At 40.1% G+C, this 18,006-nt stretch overlaps 2 protein-coding genes across 3 annotated transcripts in view; one reads left to right on the top strand and one right to left on the bottom strand.

Moving 5' to 3' along the window:
- The window catches only part of NKAP (NFKB activating protein), a 56,758-nt gene that overhangs the window by 17,376 nt on the left and 21,376 nt on the right, over positions 1–18,006 (bottom strand). For both annotated transcript variants that reach the window (XM_033102802.1, XM_033102812.1), the window contains exon 9: positions 474–585. In XM_033102802.1, the coding sequence (XP_032958693.1) occupies positions 474–585 (112 nt within the window). The remainder of the gene's footprint in view (positions 1–473; positions 586–18,006) is intronic.
- LOC117020402 (A-kinase anchor protein 14-like) lies at positions 602–3,910 on the top strand. The gene is made up of 3 exons (XM_033102866.1): positions 602–2,283; positions 3,016–3,068; positions 3,608–3,910. The coding sequence occupies exons 1-3, from the start codon at positions 2,095–2,097 to the stop codon at positions 3,690–3,692; spliced, it is 327 nt and encodes a 108-aa protein (XP_032958757.1). The 5' UTR covers positions 602–2,094; the 3' UTR covers positions 3,693–3,910.

The raw sequence follows: 18,006 nt of genomic DNA, 5'->3' as shown, positions 1-18,006 counted from the left end.
ATAAAAAATGGAAAATCAAAAGATTTTAAGGTATTACAATGTGAATAAGAATGATTAAATCTGTTGTCAAAAGGCTTGTATGTTTGCGGAGAGGGAATAGGTACACTTAAACATTGCCAATGGGCATTATAATTGGTTTATTCTCTTGAGGAATGCAATCTGGCAACAAGAATGTACAAATAATTTCTTTATAAGAGAAAACCTGGAAAATCCCCAATGCCTAACACACAGTTAAATTTTTTTTAAATGAAATGAATAATTATTTTATTATGAAGGTCACTGCATTAAAAACACTGAAAGAAAATCCAATGACTATTAAAATTGGTGGGTATCACATCGTTCTCCAGTTAAAATTTTTATAAGTACAAAGTATCGTTATAAAAAACCCCAGTGAGCAAAAATACAAAGTAGAAAATGAAAGTTATTCCTTCACTCCCACAATACCCAGATGTACTCCCTCAAAGGTTACTTACCATCGATAACAGTTTTGTGAATATACATCCAGGTGCCTGTTGCTTTTGAGTATCCAACATATGTAATGGGCTAAGCCATCCATAGTAGAGTAGCACAATGAGATACTGTTTCCTAGAAGCGAGTATATGAAGCAGTGTTATGCAAAAATTACAAAACACAAGGATAATACACACTCACTGGAACTACATATAAGTCAGCTGCCTGCACATTGATAAAAATGGGAAGAAACTGGCCTGATGGAGATAGTTGAATTTGATGTGCCTAAGGCTGCCTTAGTTCACAAAAGAGAAAAAAGCCCCACTAAAATACCAAGTTGAATGGAAAAAAATCTTAGAACTAAGGCATCTGGTGGGGTAGAGAGAGAGCTGAGCTGGCTGCTCAGGAGCCCTGGGTCCCCGTCCCAGCTGTTGTGTTGGACTGTCCTCACCCACTTGTAGGTCCTTGTACTCTCATCTGTAAAGTAAGGGGCTTCATGAGATGATCTCTAGGGACCATTCCAGTGCTACAGAGTCTGTGATTATGTGACAGATTAAACATTAGGGCTGAAAAAAACACAGCAAATAGTATAGAAAGGTTGGAAAAAAAGGCATGCTTCTATGGGTGTCAAGCGGTTGACTGTTGGACTTCATTAAAAAAAATGATGATCTCTGTAGGAAGACAGTCCCTGATCTCAAGGAATCCAGAGTCTGGTGCTCCTCTCTGGCTGACTGAAACAGCCATTTGGGTAGAAGCTTGAAATAAAGTAAGCTGAGGCAGAAGGCCAGTTTACTTGCTTTGTTTTTTAAAGGAGGTCTTGAAATCTTTTTACTATCTCTTCCCACACTCCCTCCACACATCACTGGGATTGTTAGACAATCCCACTTTCTTCCTTCTGCAGACCTTCATCTTAATTCAGGATCTTTTTTGATTTGGAAGCTTCATGTACTCTAATAGCCAGCCCAAGGGGGCAGGTGGTTGAATGGAACTTGTTAAACACCCATAGAGTTCAAGGCCCTGTGCTAAGAATCAGGCCTGCATTAGGACTTCCATGGACCGTAGGTGCTGGTGACATTTGTGCTTTGGAGGTGCAGACAGCAATCCCAGGTATGTGGATGATCCTTTCGCCGACTCATCCTTTTCTGACCTTATTTTATATACGCCCTATAGCTGCAATGAAGTTAATCTGATTTTCAAAAACAGCTTGTGAAATCAGCCTCATTACTTTCCAGTCACACCTTTAGGTCTCCCAGAGTGGAGTGAACAGACCACATGTTCTGATCACTTTCTAACTATTTTCCAATTAACCAAACCTGCCTCCCAGGTAAAGGTCTGGAAGGAGGTGAGTGTGTATGTATGTGTAGTGTGGATTTATACACCCACATCTAAGCATGTGCCTCTACGGTCCACAGCCCAATTTCAAGTGATGTTTGCATTAGTCGCTCATTTCATTTCACCTCCACATTTTCTGTCCTGCACTGATCATTAGGAGTTGACTCTAGTTTGAATCCCAATCAAATATGTTAGCAATGGACCCCAGAAGCAGGGCTGTAAACCCAACTGTTATGTGCTGCTTTTATCTAGAGGACTTGAATAGAAGCAAGAAGTTTGCTTGCCTTCCTCTGTGGGCTCTTTCTTTTTTCTATGAAACAGACCTGGGAATATCAAGACCACTGGGTGCACTACACAAAGTTGATAGAGACGAAAGACATGGTTCACAGCTTCTACTACATCTACTCAGTACGCTGGAGCATCCCAACTGCCAACACACCCATGGCACTAGGTTCTGCCTCTGTCTACTTCACTATCAAGGTCAACAAAAACAAACCTCCGGTAAGCTCCTCCTTTTCTGCCATTTCCATTGATGAGACTTCAATGAGAATGGAGACTTCTCTTGTTGAGATCATTGATGACCTCCTTTGTGAAACTTAATAGTCATATTTCTGTCCTCATCCTGCTCGGCTCATCTGCAGCACTTGCCATAGCTGATCACTCCCTCCTCCATGAAACATTCCATTTAGCTTCTAGAACAACATACTTTTCTGGTTTTCTTCCTGCCTCACTGACCATTCCTTCTCAGTCTCTGCTGTTTTTTCCTCCTGCCACCAACCTCTTCATATTGTAATGTCCCAAAACACAGGCCTTGCACCTCTTCTCTATACTCACTGGCTTTAAATGCCACCTCTAGCTTGTGGTTCCAAAATTGGTATCTCCAGCCCAGACCTCTGCACTTGGATATTTAAAGTTCTGCTGCTTTAAAAATGATTTTGAACTTTGTTCATCTACATTATTTCATTTTTATGCCATTCCTAAGAGGTAGATATTGGAACATGTAAAGAAGGTAAATGATTTAATCAAGCTCCTGACTTGCTTCCAATTCCATGGCAATTCTTAACGTATTTGTTGCCAAAAAGATCATTTGGAGAATAGAGATTTGAAGTGACAAAGAACTACCACCTACACATTCCCAATTCACAAGGAAGATGAATTCTAGAAACTTAAAGAGTACGCATATGGACAAGTGTATGACTGATCTAGGCTGACAATTGTCCTTTTCTCTCTTAGGATGCACCAATCGATGTCTCTTACATCTTTGAGGGCCAGTCATTAGTTCACAGGTAATAAACATTTGGAGACTTATTTAAAAAGGGTGGTAGAAAAAGATCATCATACTCCAGGAATCCAACAGGCTCACAGCCACAGATAATTCATGTAATAGTCACTTTTCTCTTTTGGGCTACCTACCCCATTAGGATTGGCTGAAAGTAGGATTCTGCCATTGTTCTAGAAAATTGTTCTTTTCTTTTTTTTTTTTTTTTCCCAGCGATTAGAAAATCGAGGATTAATTGCTGACGTAGAATGGGGGCAAAGTGGGCCATGTCTATTGTTTCTATGGGAAAATTCACAATTACATGGAATTACCTCATGTATACTAATCCCTTTTATTTGTGTAGCAGCTCTCTTAAAGAGTCTTTACATATAAGCTCACTAATTCTTTTATTGATTGGCTTAAGGAATAGAGACAGAATTCACTCCCCCACCCCTAAGAGTCTTTGCTCACCAGGAATGTAACAGAGTAAACAGGGGATCAATCTCTGGCTCAATGTTTTGTTTTCTTTTAAAAACTTTTGGTGTATTTGTTTTTCTTTCTCTGCAGACCAGGAATGACTTACTTTCAAGAAAAATGGCTGTGGGAACTTATTGAGGCCAAACCTATTTTAATGCAGTCAATTCCCTTCTAATTCAACTGTGTCTGATTCTCACAGAATGTTTTAGGATTGAATTTCTAATCAGAATGTATTAAAAATACAGTACTCTCCATCAAACCACAGAATATTTATTGAATAAACTTGTGCCACACAATCCAGTTGTATTTTTTGCATTCATTTTCAATTTGGCAACTTCCATCATATTAGCAGAGTAACCAGTAAGTTGTTTTCTATTTTCTCTTTATTTATTTATTTATTTTTTTAATTTATTGGGGTGACAATTGTTAGTAAAATTACATAGATTTCAGGTGTACAATTCTGTATTACATCATCTATAAATCCCACTGTGTGTTCACCACCCAGAGTCAGTTCTCCTTCCATCACCATATATTGGAACCCCCTTACCCTCATCTCCCACCCCCCACCCCCCTTACCCTCTGGTAACCACTAAACTATTGTCTGTGTCTATGAGTTTTTGTTTCTCATTTGTTTGTCTTGTTATTTTGTTGTTTTTAGTTTATATACCACATATCAGTGAAATCATATGATTCTCTGCTTTTTCTGTCTGACTTATTTCGCTTAGCATTATACTCTCAAGATCCATCCATGTTGTCACAAATGTTCCTATATCATCTTTTCTTACCGCCGAATAGTATTCCATTATGTATATATACCACAACTTCTTTATCCATTCATCTATCGAAGGACATTTTGGTTGTTTCCACGTCTTGGCCACCGTAAACAACGCTGCAATGAACATTGGAGCACACGTGTCTTTATGTATAGATGTTTTCAGATTTTTTGGGTAGATACCCAGGAGAGGGATTGCTGGGTCATATGGTAATTCTATTCGTAATTTTTTGAGGAACCTCCACACTCCCTTCCATAATGGCTGCACCAGTTGCATTCCCACCAACAGTGTATGAGGGTTCCTTTTTCTCCACAGCCTCTAAAACACTTGTTACTATTTGTCTTGTTGATGATAGCCATTCTGACTGGGGTGGGGTGATATCTCATTGTGGTTTTTATTTGCATTTCTCTGATGAATAGTGATGTTGAGCATTTTTTTCATATGTCTATTTGCCATTTGTATGTCCTCTTTGGAGAAATGTGTCTTCAGGTCCTCCGCCCATTTTTCAATTGGGTTGTTTGTTTTTTTGTTGTTGAGTTTCATGAGTTCCTTGTATATTTTGGATATTAGCCCCTTATCGGAGGCACTGTTTGCAAAAAACTTCTCCCATTCAGTTGGCTGCCTCTTTATTTTGTAGATGGTTTCTTTCGCTGTGTAGAAGCTTTTAAGTTTCATATAGTCCCATTTGTTTAGTTTAGCTTTTACTTCCATTGCCTTTGGAGTCAAATTCATAAAACGCTCTTTGAACCCAGGGTCCATAAGTTTTGTGCCTATGTTTCCTTCTATGCAGTTTATTGTGTCAGGTCTTATGCTTAAGTCTTTGATCCATTTTGAATTAATTTTGGGACATGGTGACAGATAGTAGTCCAGTTTCATTCTTTTGCACATGGCTATCCAATTCTCCCAGCACCATTTATTGAAGAGGCTGTCTTTCCTCCATTGTATGTTTTCAGCTTCTTTGTCAAAAATTATCTGTCCATATTTATGTGGTTTTATTTCTGGGTTCTCAATTCTATTCCATTGGTCTATGTGTCTGTTTTTCTGCCAATACCATACTGTTTTGATTATTGTAGCCCTGTAGTACAAGCTAAAGTCAGGGAGTGTGATACCTCCAGTATTGTTCTTTTTTCTTAAAATTGCTTTGGCTATTTGGGGTCTTTTGTGGTTCCAAACAAATCTGATGATTTTTTGTTCTATTTCTTTAAAAAATGCCATTGGGATTTTGATGGGGATTGCATTAAATCTGTATATTGCTTTGGGTAATATGGCCATTTTAACTATGTTGATTCTTCCAATCCATGAGCACGGAATGTCTTTCCATTTCTTTGCATCTTCTTCAATTTCTTTCAAAAATGTCTTATAGTTTTCAGCATATAGGTCCTTCACATTCTTGGTTAAGTTTATTCCTAGGTATTTTATTCTTTTTGCTGCAATTGCAAAAGTAATTGTTTTTTGTATTTCTTTTTCTGAGATTTCATTGTTAGTATATAGGAATGAATGGACTTTTGTACGTTGATTTTGTAGACAGCAACTTTACTGTATTCGTTGATTGTTTCTAATAGCTTTTTGGTGGAGTTTTTAGGGTTTTCTATATATAGCATCATGTCATCTGAAAAGAGTGATAATTTCACTTCTTCATTCCCAATGTGGATGCCTTTTATTTCTTTCTCTTGCCCGATTGCTCTGGCAAGGACTTCCAACACTATGTTGAAAAGCAGAGGTGATAGGGGACAGCCCTGTCGTGTTCCTGAATGTAGAGCAAAGGGCTTCAGTTTTTCACCATTAATTATGAGATTAGCTGAGGGCTTGTCATAGATGGCCTTTATTATGTTAAGGTATTTTCGTTCTATACCTATTTTATTAAGTGTTTTAATCATAAATGGATGTTGTATCTTGTCAAATGCTTTTTCTACATCAATTGATATAATCATATGATTTTTGTCCTTTATTTTGTTTATGTGATGTATCACATTGATGGATTTGCGGATATTGAACCATCCTTGTACCCCGGGGATGAACCCCACTTGGTCGTGATGAATGATCTTTTTAATGCATTGTTGCATTCGATTTGCTAGAATTTTGTTTAGGATTTTTGCATCTGTATTCATCAGAGATATTGGTCTGTAGTTTTCTGTTTTTGTGTTGTCCATACCAGGTTTTGGTATCAGGGTAATGTTGGCCTCATAAAATGAGTTAGGGAGTACTGTCTCTTCTTCAATTTTTTTGGAAGATTTTGAGTAGGATTGGTATTAGATCCTCTTTGAAGGTTTGGTAGAATTCACTAGTGAAGACATCTGGTTCCGGACTTGTGCTTTTGGGAAGGTTTTGGATGACTGATTCAATTTCATTACTGGTGATCGGTCTGTTTAGATTTGCCAGTTCTTCATGGCTCAGCCTTGGAAGGCTGTATGTTTCTAAGAACTTGTCCATTTCTTCTAGGTTATTGAATTTGTTGGCATATCGTCCTTCATAGTATTCTTGGATGATCCTTTGCATTTCTGTGGTGTCCGTGATAACTTCCCCTTTTCCATTTCTGATTTTGTTAATTAGTGTCTTCTCTCTTTTTATCTTAGTGAGTCTAGCCAACGGTTTGTCAATTTTGTTAATCTTTTCAAAGAACCAGCTCTTTGTCACATTAATTTTTTTCTATTCTCTTTTTGTTCTCTAATTCACTTAGTTCTGCTCTGATTTTTGTTATTTCCTTTCTTCCGCTGACCTTGGGTTTCACTTGTTCTTCTTTTTCTAGTTTTTTAAGGTGTAACATGAGGTTATTTATTTGGGATTTTTCTTGTTTCTTTAGATAGGCCTGTAATGATATAAATTTCTTTTTTAAAAAATTTATTGGGGTGACAATTATTAGTAAAATTACATAGATTTGAGGTGTACTAAATTTCCCTCTTAAAACTGCTTTCGCTGCATCCCCCAAATTTTGGTAGGATGTATTTTCATTGTCATTTGTTTCTATGTATCTTTTGATCTCTCCTCTAATTTCTTCTTTGACCCAGTCGTTCTTTAAATGTATGTTGTTTGAGAGTGACGTCATAGGAATGGCGGCAGCAGGGCGCACTTTCTGCGTTCTCCTCCGGATCTTGTTGCAAACGGGACCTATAACCCATCAAAGAACTTTTTGCTCATCACACAGAACAGCGGGGAGATTCGTGGATTACTTGAAGCTAAGGAGTACTTGAAGGTGTGCTAATTGGGCGAGCAGGGGAAGGAAAAAGAGGAGCGGAGTGAAAACGCCCGGCCAGCAGCAGCGGGAGATCCCAGCCCGCAACGGAGCCTCAGCTGGCGGGGGCGAAAACCGAAAACCGCGGTGGTACCCGCAGTTACGGGCACGCACGGGATCCCAGGGCGGAGCGGAGAGCACAGAGACCAGGAGGTGGGCTCTTTCCCTGTGTCCCACGGCTGATTTCTCCCGCCGGGAGGGCGGCCAGTGGGCCCTGGGGCGGACAAAGAACACAGTCTCCATACCTGGGCCCCTCCCCCAAATCGCTCTTCCAATCCTACCCCGCACTTCCAGAGACTTAAACCGGCCCCTTTACTGAGGAGTGGTGTCAGATTACAGAGGAGCAGTAGTGCTCAGGCTCTGGGAAGCCTGATGGGCAGCCCTGACCTAGGGAGACTGGGAGGTGTGTGTGATTTTGGCTGCGCTAGGAGAGAAGAGACTCCTCCACCCCCAGCCACCACCTTTTCTGGCCTGCGGGAAGAGCGTGACGCGCGGCTGGGCTGGGAGAGTGAAGACCTCCCATCCCCAGCCCCCACCCTTCCTGGCCTGCCTAGGGCGGGGCGGGTGCAGCTGCAGAGACACACCCGGAGATCAGCAGTGAGGCAGGCACACCTCTGGGCTTTCGGCAGATCAGAAATCTCCCGCCTGCACCCATACACACACACACTGAAGAAGTGCCTTAAGACTCAAGAGTACTGGACACGGGACTGGTGGTGCCACTCTCAGTGTGTATATGTGCAGGTAAGGGCAGAAACTGTACTGACTTTGTAAAAACTATTATCCAGACCCCTCAGGCCCACGCATTTAAGTCTGCAGTCCCAAAGTCTCTCTGGGCACCAGGTGACCGGCTCTGCCTGCGCAATAAGCAGGGGGCTCTTTGGTACAGCAGAGGACAACCTGGACATTGCTTGGTGGACTCAGGCCGAGACTGTCGCTGCTTTTTGTTTTGCTTTGCTTTGTTTTGTTTTGCTTTGTCTTTATATCTTTGATATCTTTGCCTGTGTCGAGTGGGGGTTATCGGCTATTTTTTGCATGTGAATGTACTTCATTTTTTTCTTTGCTGTTGTCGTTGCTGTTGTGCTTGGTGATTTGCTTTGTTCTGAAACTGCCCTGCCGGGGCCCAGCTTGAGAGGCACGGGACTCAGCATATCCAGGGGCCAACTCCAGACCAAACCGGAGTGCACCCGGGTTTGACCTGCAGGTCACACACTCAGAGGGGGTTCTCTGCAGGCACTGGAGCCCATAGAGACCAAACCACATTAGGGTGGTCAACCCTCACGCAGCAGAGCGCCCTGCGGGGGGCAGAGCCAAGTCTCACAATGGGTCAGCCCAGGAGTTAACCCCACCTACTCACAAGCAAAAAGCAATTAAAGATCTTCTTGAACGGGACAGTGTACACAACACAAGAGTCACCTTTGGAGCCCACGCAGAGGAGGACGACGTGGTGCGAGTCAAATATAAAGGACACATACTACATAAGATAACCTAGCAAGAACTAAGAACTCTAGGGGATCTACCTAATATATCAAAATAAACACAGTCAGCCAGAATGGGGAAACAAAGACACACGTCCCAAATAAAAGAACAGAAGAAGCCTCCACAACTGGAACCAAATGAAGCAGACGTAACCAACCTCTCAGAGACAGAGTTCAGAACACTGGTGATAAGAATGTTTAAGGAGCTTAGAGAAGACATAAAGAAGGATGTAGAAATCATAACGAACAACCAGTTAGAACTAAAGAACACAATTACCGAAATTAAGAACTCACTTGAAGGAATTACCAGCAGGCTAGATGAAGCAGAGGATCGAATCAGCGACTTAGAAGACAAGGTAGCAGAGATCACCCAAACGGAATACAGAAAGAAAAAAGAATAAAAAACAATGAGGATGGCCTAAGAGACCTCTGGGATAACATCAAGCGCAACAACATGCGCATCATAGGAATACCAGAAGGTGAAGAGAGCAAGCAAGGGATTGAGAACATATTTGAAGTAATAATGTCTGAAAACTTCCCCAACCTGATGAAGGAAACCAACATACAAGTCCAGGAAGTGCAGAGAGTTCCAACCAGGATTAACCCAAACAGGTCCACACCAAGACACATTATAGTTAAAATGGCAAAGCTTAAAGACAAAGAGAGAATCCGAAAAGCAGCAAGAGAAAGACGGAGGGTTACATACAAGGGAACTCCCATAAGACTATCAAATGATTTTTCTACAGAAAGATTGAAGGCCAGGAGGGAGTGGCAGGAGATACTCAAAGTGATGGAAAACAAAGGCCTACAACCTAGATCGCTTTATCCAGCAAGGCTATCATTTAAAGTTGATGGAGAGATAAAGAGCTTTCCAGAAAAAAATAAGCTAAAGGAATTTATTACCACCAAGCCAGCATTGCAAGAAATACTAAAAGGACTTCTGTAAATAGAAGAAAGATCAAAACAACCTAACTACAAATTTAAAAATGGCAATAACTATGTACCTATCAATAATCACTTTAAATGTAAATGGCTTAAATGCTCCAATCAAGAGACATAGGGTGGCTGACTGGATAAGAAAGCAAGACCCTTGTATATGCTGTATACAAGAGACTCACCTCAGAACAAAAGACACACACAGGTTGAAAGTGAAGGGTTGGAATAAAATATTTCATGCAAATGGAAAGGAGAAAAAAAGCTGGAGTTGCAATACATATATCTGACAAAATAGAGTTTAAAATGAAGAACATACTAAAAGATAAAGATGGGCACTGTATAATAATAAAGGGATCGATCTGACAAGAGGACATAACCCTAGTAAACATCTATGCACCCAACATAGGAGCACCTAAACATATAAAACAGGTACTGACTGACATAAAGGCAGAGATCAACAGTAACACTATTATAGTCGGGGACTTCAACACACCTCTGACAACAAGGGACAGGTCTTCCAGACAGAAAATCAATATGGAAACAACAGCCTTAAATGATACATTGGACCACTTGGATTTAATCGATATTTTCAGAACATTTCACCCCAATGCTGCAAAATACACGTTTTTCTCAAGCGCACATGGAACATTTTCCAAGATAGATTATATGTTAGGACACAAAACAAGTCTTGATAAATTTAAGAAAATTGAAATCATACCAATTGTCTACTCTGATCACAATGCTATGAAATTAGAAATGAACTACAGGAAAAACACTGGAAGACACACCAATTCATGGAGGCTGAATAACTTATTACTAAATAATGAATGGGTCAAGCAGGAGATCAAGGAAGAAATCAAAAGATATCTCAAGACAAACGAAAATGAAAACACGACGACCCAAAATCTATGGGATGCCGCGAAAGCAGTCCTAAGAAAGAAATTCATAGCTTTGGAGGCCTACCTAAAGAAACAAGAAGCATCACTAATCAACAGTTTATCTTCACATTTAAGGGATTATGAAAAAGAACAGCAAAATCAGCACAGAGGGAGCACAAGGAAGGAGATAATAAAGATCAGAGCAGAAATAAATGAAATAGAAACCAGAAAAACAATACAAAAGATCAATGAATCCAAGAGTTGGTTCTTAGACAAAATAAACGTAATCGACAAACCCTTAGCCAGACTCATTAAAAAAAAGAGAGAGAGGACCCAAATTAATAAAATCAGAAATGAAAGAGGAGAAGTGACAACGGACACTGCAGAAATACAAAGAGTTTTAAGAAGTTACTATGAGCAACTATATGCCAACAAATTTGACAATTTGGAAGAAATGGACAATTTTCGAGAGGCGTACAACCTTCCAAGGCTAACTCAAGAAGAAACAGAAAACCTGAATAGACTGATTACCACCACGGAAATTGAATCAGTAATCACCAGACTCCCAACAAACAAAAGCCCTGGACCAGATGGCTTTACAGGTGAATTTTACAAAACGTTCAAAAAAGAATTATCACCTATTCTCCTCAAGCTCTTACAAAAAATCCAGAAGGAAGGAAGACTCCCAAACACTTTTTACGAAGCCACTATCACCCTGATCCCAAAATCAGACAAAGACACCACAAAAAAAGAAAACTACAGGCCGATATCTCTAATGAACATAGATGCAAAAATCCTCAACAAAATATTAGCGAACGGAATTCAGCAATACATTAAAAAGATCATACACCATGATCAAGTGGGATTCATCCCTGGTACGCAAGGGTGGTTCAACATCCGCAAATCAATTAATGTGATACACCACATTAACAAAATGAAAAATAAAAATCACATGATCATATCAATAGATGCAGAAAAAGCATTTGATAAAATCCAACAGCCATTTATGATAAAATCCCTTAAGAAAGTGGGAATAGAGGGATCATATCTCAACATAATAAAGGCCATATATGACAAACCCACAGCTAACATCATACTCAATGGGGAAAAGCTAAAACCATTCCCCCTAAGATCAGGAACAAGGCAAGGTTGCCCACTATCTCCGCTTCTATTCAACATAGTGCTGGAAGTTCTAGCCACAGCAATCAGACAAGAAAAATAAATAAAAGGCATCCAAATTGGTAAGGAGGAAGGAAAGTTATCATTGTATGCAGATGATATGATACTATATATAGAGAACCCTAAAGACTCCACCAAGAAGCTATTAGAGCTGATAGATGAATTTAGTAAAGTAGCAGGATACAAAATTAATATTCAGAAATCAGTTGCATTTGTATATACCAATAATAAAACACTAGAAGGAGAAATTAAAAAAACAATCCCATTTACAATCACTCCAAAGAATATAAAATACCTGGAAATAAATTTAACCAAAGAAGTAAAAAATCTGTACTCAGAAATTATAAGACACTGAAGAAAGGAATGAAGGAAGATATAAATAGATGGAAACACATATCATGTTCATGGATAGGAAGAATTAATATAGTTAAAATGTACATACTGCCTAAGGCAATATACATATTCAATGCAATTCCTATCAAACTGCCAATGTCGTTTTTCACAGAAATAGAACATATAATCCTAAAATTTATATGGGACCATAAAAGACCCCGAATAGCAAAGGCAATCTTGAGAAATAAGAACAAAGTGGGAGGTATAACAATACCTGACTTCAAATTATACTACAAGGCTACAGAAATCAAAACAGCATGGTACTGGCATAAAAACAGACACATAGATCAATGGAACAGAATAGAGAGTCCAGAAATAAATCCACGCCTATATGGCCATTTAATCTATGACAATGGAAGCAAGAATGTACAATGGAGTAAAGACAGTCTATTCAATAAATTGTGCTGGGAAACCTGGACAGAGACATGCAAAAAAATGAAGCTGGACCACCTCCTTACACCATATACAAAAATAAATTCAAAATGGCTTAAAGACTTAAATGTAAGATCTGAAACCATAAAATACCTAGGAGAAAATATAGGAAGAAACTTCTCAGACATTACCCGGAATAAGATTTTTACTGATATATACCCTCGCTCGAGGGAACTAAGAGAAAAAATAAACATGTGGGATTATATCAAACTAAAAAGTTTTTTCACAGCAAAGGAAACCATCAATAAAACAAGAAGGGATCCTACTGAATGGGAAAAGATATTTGCCAATGATATGTCTGATAAGAGATTAATATCACAAATCTATGAAAAACTCACTCAACTCAACTCCAAAAAAACAAACGATCGAATTAAAAAATGGGCAGAGGACTTGAAGAGACATTTTTCTAAAAAGGACATACAGATGGCAAACAGACATATGAAGAAATGCTCAACCTCACTAACCATCAGAGAAATGCAAATAAAAACCACAATGAGATACCACCTCACCCCAGTCAAAATGGCTATCATCAATAAATCAACAAACAACAAGTGCTGGCGTGGATGTGTAGAAAAGGGAACGCTTGTGCACTGTTGGTGGGATTGCAGATTGGTGCAGCCACTATGGAAAACAGTATGGAGGTATCTCAAAAATCTGAAAATGGAACTACCCTATGATCCAGTAATTCCACTCCTAGGTATCTATCCGGAGAAATCCAAAACTCCAATTCAAAAATCTTTATGCACTCCTATGTTTATTGCAGCACTATACACAATAGCTAAGACATGGAAACAACCAAAATGCCCATGGGTAGATGACTGGATTAAGAAACCGTGGTACATTTATATAATGGATTATTACGCAGCCATAAAGAAGAAAGAAATCCTACCATTTGCAATAACATGGATGGACCTAGAGAACATTATGTTAAGTGAAATAAGTCAGACAGAGAAAGATAAGTACCATATGATCTCACTTATTTGCGGAATCTAAAGAAAAGAATAAGTGAATGAACTAATCAGAAACAGTTTTGGAGACAAAGAGGAAAAACTGAGGGTTGCTAGACGGGCGGGAGGGGTGGGGGGTGGGGGGAAGGTGAGGGGATCAAATGTATGGTGATGGAAGGGGAGCTGACTCTGGGTGGTGAACACACAGTGTGATTTATGGATGATGTGATACCGAATTGCACACCTGAAATCTATGTAATTTTACTAACAATTGTCACCCCAATAAATTTAAAAAATAAAATTAAAAAAAAAGTATGTTGTTTAATCTCCATGTACTTGTGTTTTTTCCTGCTTTCTTTTTGCAGTTGATATCCAATTACAAAGCCTTGTGATCAGAGAATACGCTTGGTATGATTTCAATCTTCTTAAATTTGCTGAGGCTGATTTTATGTCCCAATATATGGTCTATCCTTGAGAATGTTCCATGTACACTAGAAAAGAATGTATAGTCTGATGTTTTAGGATGAAGTGCTCTATATATGTAAACTATGTCCATTTCATCTAATGTGTCATTTAGGGCTGCTATTTCGTTATTTATTTTCTGTTTGGATGATCTATCCATAGCTGTCAGTGATGTATTTAGGTCCCCTAGTATAATTGTGTTTTGGCCAATTTCTCCCTTTAGTTCTGTTAGTAGTTGCGTGGTATATTTCGGTGCTCCCTGATTGGGGGCATATGTATTGATGAATGTTATGTCTTCTTGTTGTATAGTCCCCTGTACCATTATGAAATGTCCATCTTTGTCTCTTGTTATCTTTTTCACCCTGAAGTCTGTTTCATCTGATATCATTATGGCTACACCTGATTTTCTCTGGGTACCATTTGCTTGGAGTGTCAATTTCCACCCTTTCACTTTGAGTCTATAGTTGTCCTTGTAGCTGAGATGTGTCTCTTAGAGACAGCATATGGTTGGGTTTAGTTTTTTGATCCAATCTGCTACTCTGTGCCTTTTTATTGGTGAGTTCAGTCCATTTACATTGAAGGTGATTATTGATATGTGAGGATTTCCTGTCATTCTATCTTTAGTTTTCTGGTAAGGCTGTGTCTGCATTGCTGCTTTGCCTTTTTGTTGTTGTCTATTATTTCTGTACAGTGGTATTCTATGATGTTTCCCTCTATTTCTTCTTTTATTACAGTATATATTTCAGTTCTGGATTTTTCTTGAGTGGTTACCCTTAAGTTTAAGTAAAAGAAAGTTTGATATTTAGAGTATTCCATTTTCTTTAGCATGCTTACTTTCTCCATTCCCATATTCCGGTTCATGCCTTGACTCTCCCCTTTTTATGTTTTGGTTGCTACAAATTGTCTTTGTTGATGGTGGTCGAATAGCCTCCTTTAGTATTTCTTGTAGTGCAGGTCGTGTATTAGAAAATTCTCTCAGCTTCTGTATGTCTGGAAAGGTCTTTATTCCTCCTCATATCTAAAGGATATCTTTGCTGGATACATTATTCTTGGCTCATAATTTCTCTCTTTCAATAGTTTGAATACTTTGTTCCACTCCCTCCTGGCTTGTAGAGTTTCTGCTGAAAAATCTGATGGTAATCTAATGGGCTTTCCTTTGTAGGTTACCGTCTTCTTTTCCCTGGCTGCCTTGAGGATTCTTTCTTTGTCGTTGATTTTAGACAGCTTCAATACAATTTGCCTTGGAGAAGGCCTGTTGGGAGTGAGGTAATCAGGTGTTCTATTTGCTTCTTGGATTCGAGGATCCAGTTCTGTCCACAAGTTTGAGAAGTTCTCATCAACAATTTGTTTGAATATATTCCCTGTTCCCTTCTCTCTTTCTTCTCCTTCTGATATTCCCATTATTCTTATATTGCTCTTTCTGATGGAGTCAGAAAGTTGTTGTAGAGTTCTTTCATTTCTTTTAAGTCTCAAGTCTCTTTCTTCTTCCATCTGTGTAACTTCCAGGTTTCTATCTTTGATGTCACTGATTCTTTCCTCCATCTGGTCAACTCTACTAACTAAGCTGGTTATTTCATTCTGAATTTGTTCTATTGAGTTCTTTATCTCCAGAAATTCTATTTGGTTCTTTTTTAAAATTTCAATCTCTTTCGTAAAATGCTCATGTTGTTCTTTGATTGTGTTTCTGAGTTCATTAAACTGCCTTTCTGTGTTTTCTTGCATCTCATTGAGTTTTTCCAGAACTGCAATCTTGAATTCTCTGTCGTTTAAGTCACTATTTCCATATCTTTAAGTTCCTTTTCTGGAGACTTTTCACTTTCTTTCTGAGGTGTCTTCTTGCCTTGGTTATTCATGGCAATTACCAATTTATTATTTCTCTTCCTAGACATCTACAGGAGTGGCCTCTGTAACAGGTTGATAGGAAGAGGTCTTTCTTTTGTTTTCCAGTACTTGTTGGTAGAATGTTTTATTTTCTCTCCGACTGCAGGCTTTTTTTCCTCTCACACGGTAGTGCTATGTTTTCTGTGCACTATTCCAGCTTCTCACACAATGGGGGGATTCCCTGGGAGACGGGCTTCTCCTCTGTTAACAGTTCACTTGGGTCACAGGGCAGTGTCCTTGTGGGTATGCGGAGAGCTTTTGAAGTTCCAAAGCTCTTCCTGCACCAGATTCAGAGACCCTGTGTTTCAGCAGTTTTGTTTACTCCTGCAGGAATCCGCCCAGATCTGTGGGGCCAGGGGCGGGTTGAGTTGTGAGAGGTGGCCCAGAGCGGCGACCACCACCACAGCCGGTCCTGCTTCCACAGCTCCCCCGCCCCGCCGCCGAAACCAGTTGGGCTGCGAATCTGTGTCTGCGGTCCACAGTTCTCAGAACTGCAAATATTCTGTTCTTTTGATCTGACACTGCTACTGTTCCGCTTCTGCACCGGGCAGGTGTGGGCGAGGCGAGCTCTGGGAGGGTAGGGAGGAGGTGGCTAGTCTCAGTGCCTCAGGCTTCCGTTCTCTGCTCGGCAGTGAGGGCTTAAACCACTGTTTTCAGCCTTCTTCCCTCAGTCTTTGCTCCGAGGTCTCTGCCATGAGCGTTGGGTTCAGCCGTGTTATATGCTGCCCCCTCAGCCCTGTGGGCCATAAGCAGAGCCCTAGCAGTCCAAGTCTTCCCTCTCCCACAGCTGCAGTAGTTCCGCGATGCAGCGAGGTTGGAGCACTCAGCTAGGTCTGCATCCTGCACCCGTGTGGCTCTGTCTCCGCACTTCTGCCTTCCTCCTTCCCGGCTCGAGCGATTTGCCCACCTTTCATTGAATTCAGTAGTGGGCCTCTTCGTCTTGCCTGTCTGCTGTGCAGGGAGTCCTTTGTGGAGTAATTGTTGTCCGATAAGTTGTAAATTCCAGGGGAGCTTTACAGAGGCTCACCTCACGCCGCCATTTTGATGACGTATGTTTTCTATTTTCTAAAAGATTTTTCCCATCACTATCTGCATCACTTGGAGTCTTACAGGTATAGAAGCTGAGTTTAGAGAGTTGCTAAATTCAGACCAATCTGTCAGACCAACTGAGACTGGTACTTGGCTGCTTGTTCCCTCATTTGAGCCTAAGTCTCCAGCCCAGACACACCTCTTTATGGGCACAACTGGGGAACAGAAAAATGGCAACAGTTCTATGGCTGATAATATAACCAGGCCGAAGGGTTTCTCTACTCACAGACCCCTTCATTTACTGCAAGTTAAGCCTCTTTGTTAAACAATACATTCTGAAACTTTGAAACCGGGCATACTGCCTGCCACAATACAGCACCACGACCATGATGGCAGCAGGGTGGCTTGAGGACTGGGGGCAATGAAACTGGGAAGGCTCAGTCGCCACCCTTGCTTATTTCTTGTCTTCTTCCCATCCTCACACCAGATTATCATTTGTTCCTACCATCCCTTTTAGGCTGTCTTGCCTGGCTGCAGTTTTAAAATACCAAAGACAGAATTACATTACGAGTGATTACTCACAGGTACATCAGAATACATATTTACATAGATAAGCACTGGAAGGGAGCACAGAATCCTAAAGACAATTGATGTGGTAAGACTGTGGGTAATTTTTCTTCTTTTTTAATTTATTTTTATTTATTTTTCCCCCTTTCTTCCACCACCTCCCCCCCACTCCTGTTCAAACCGTTGTTTCTCAGTCTAGTTGTGTAGGACACAGCTCCCTGGCCATGCTGGTATGAGCCTTGCACTCCCCCAGCTGAGGCAGATGGTTGCTATTCGCTGGTCAGCCGCTCACAGCCACTCACGGCAGC

The sequence above is a fragment of the Rhinolophus ferrumequinum genome, chromosome X (assembly GCF_004115265.2).
Source record: "Rhinolophus ferrumequinum isolate MPI-CBG mRhiFer1 chromosome X, mRhiFer1_v1.p, whole genome shotgun sequence".
Taxonomy (NCBI): Eukaryota; Metazoa; Chordata; class Mammalia; order Chiroptera; family Rhinolophidae; genus Rhinolophus; species Rhinolophus ferrumequinum.
This window is presented reverse-complemented; position numbering and strand designations above follow the sequence as displayed.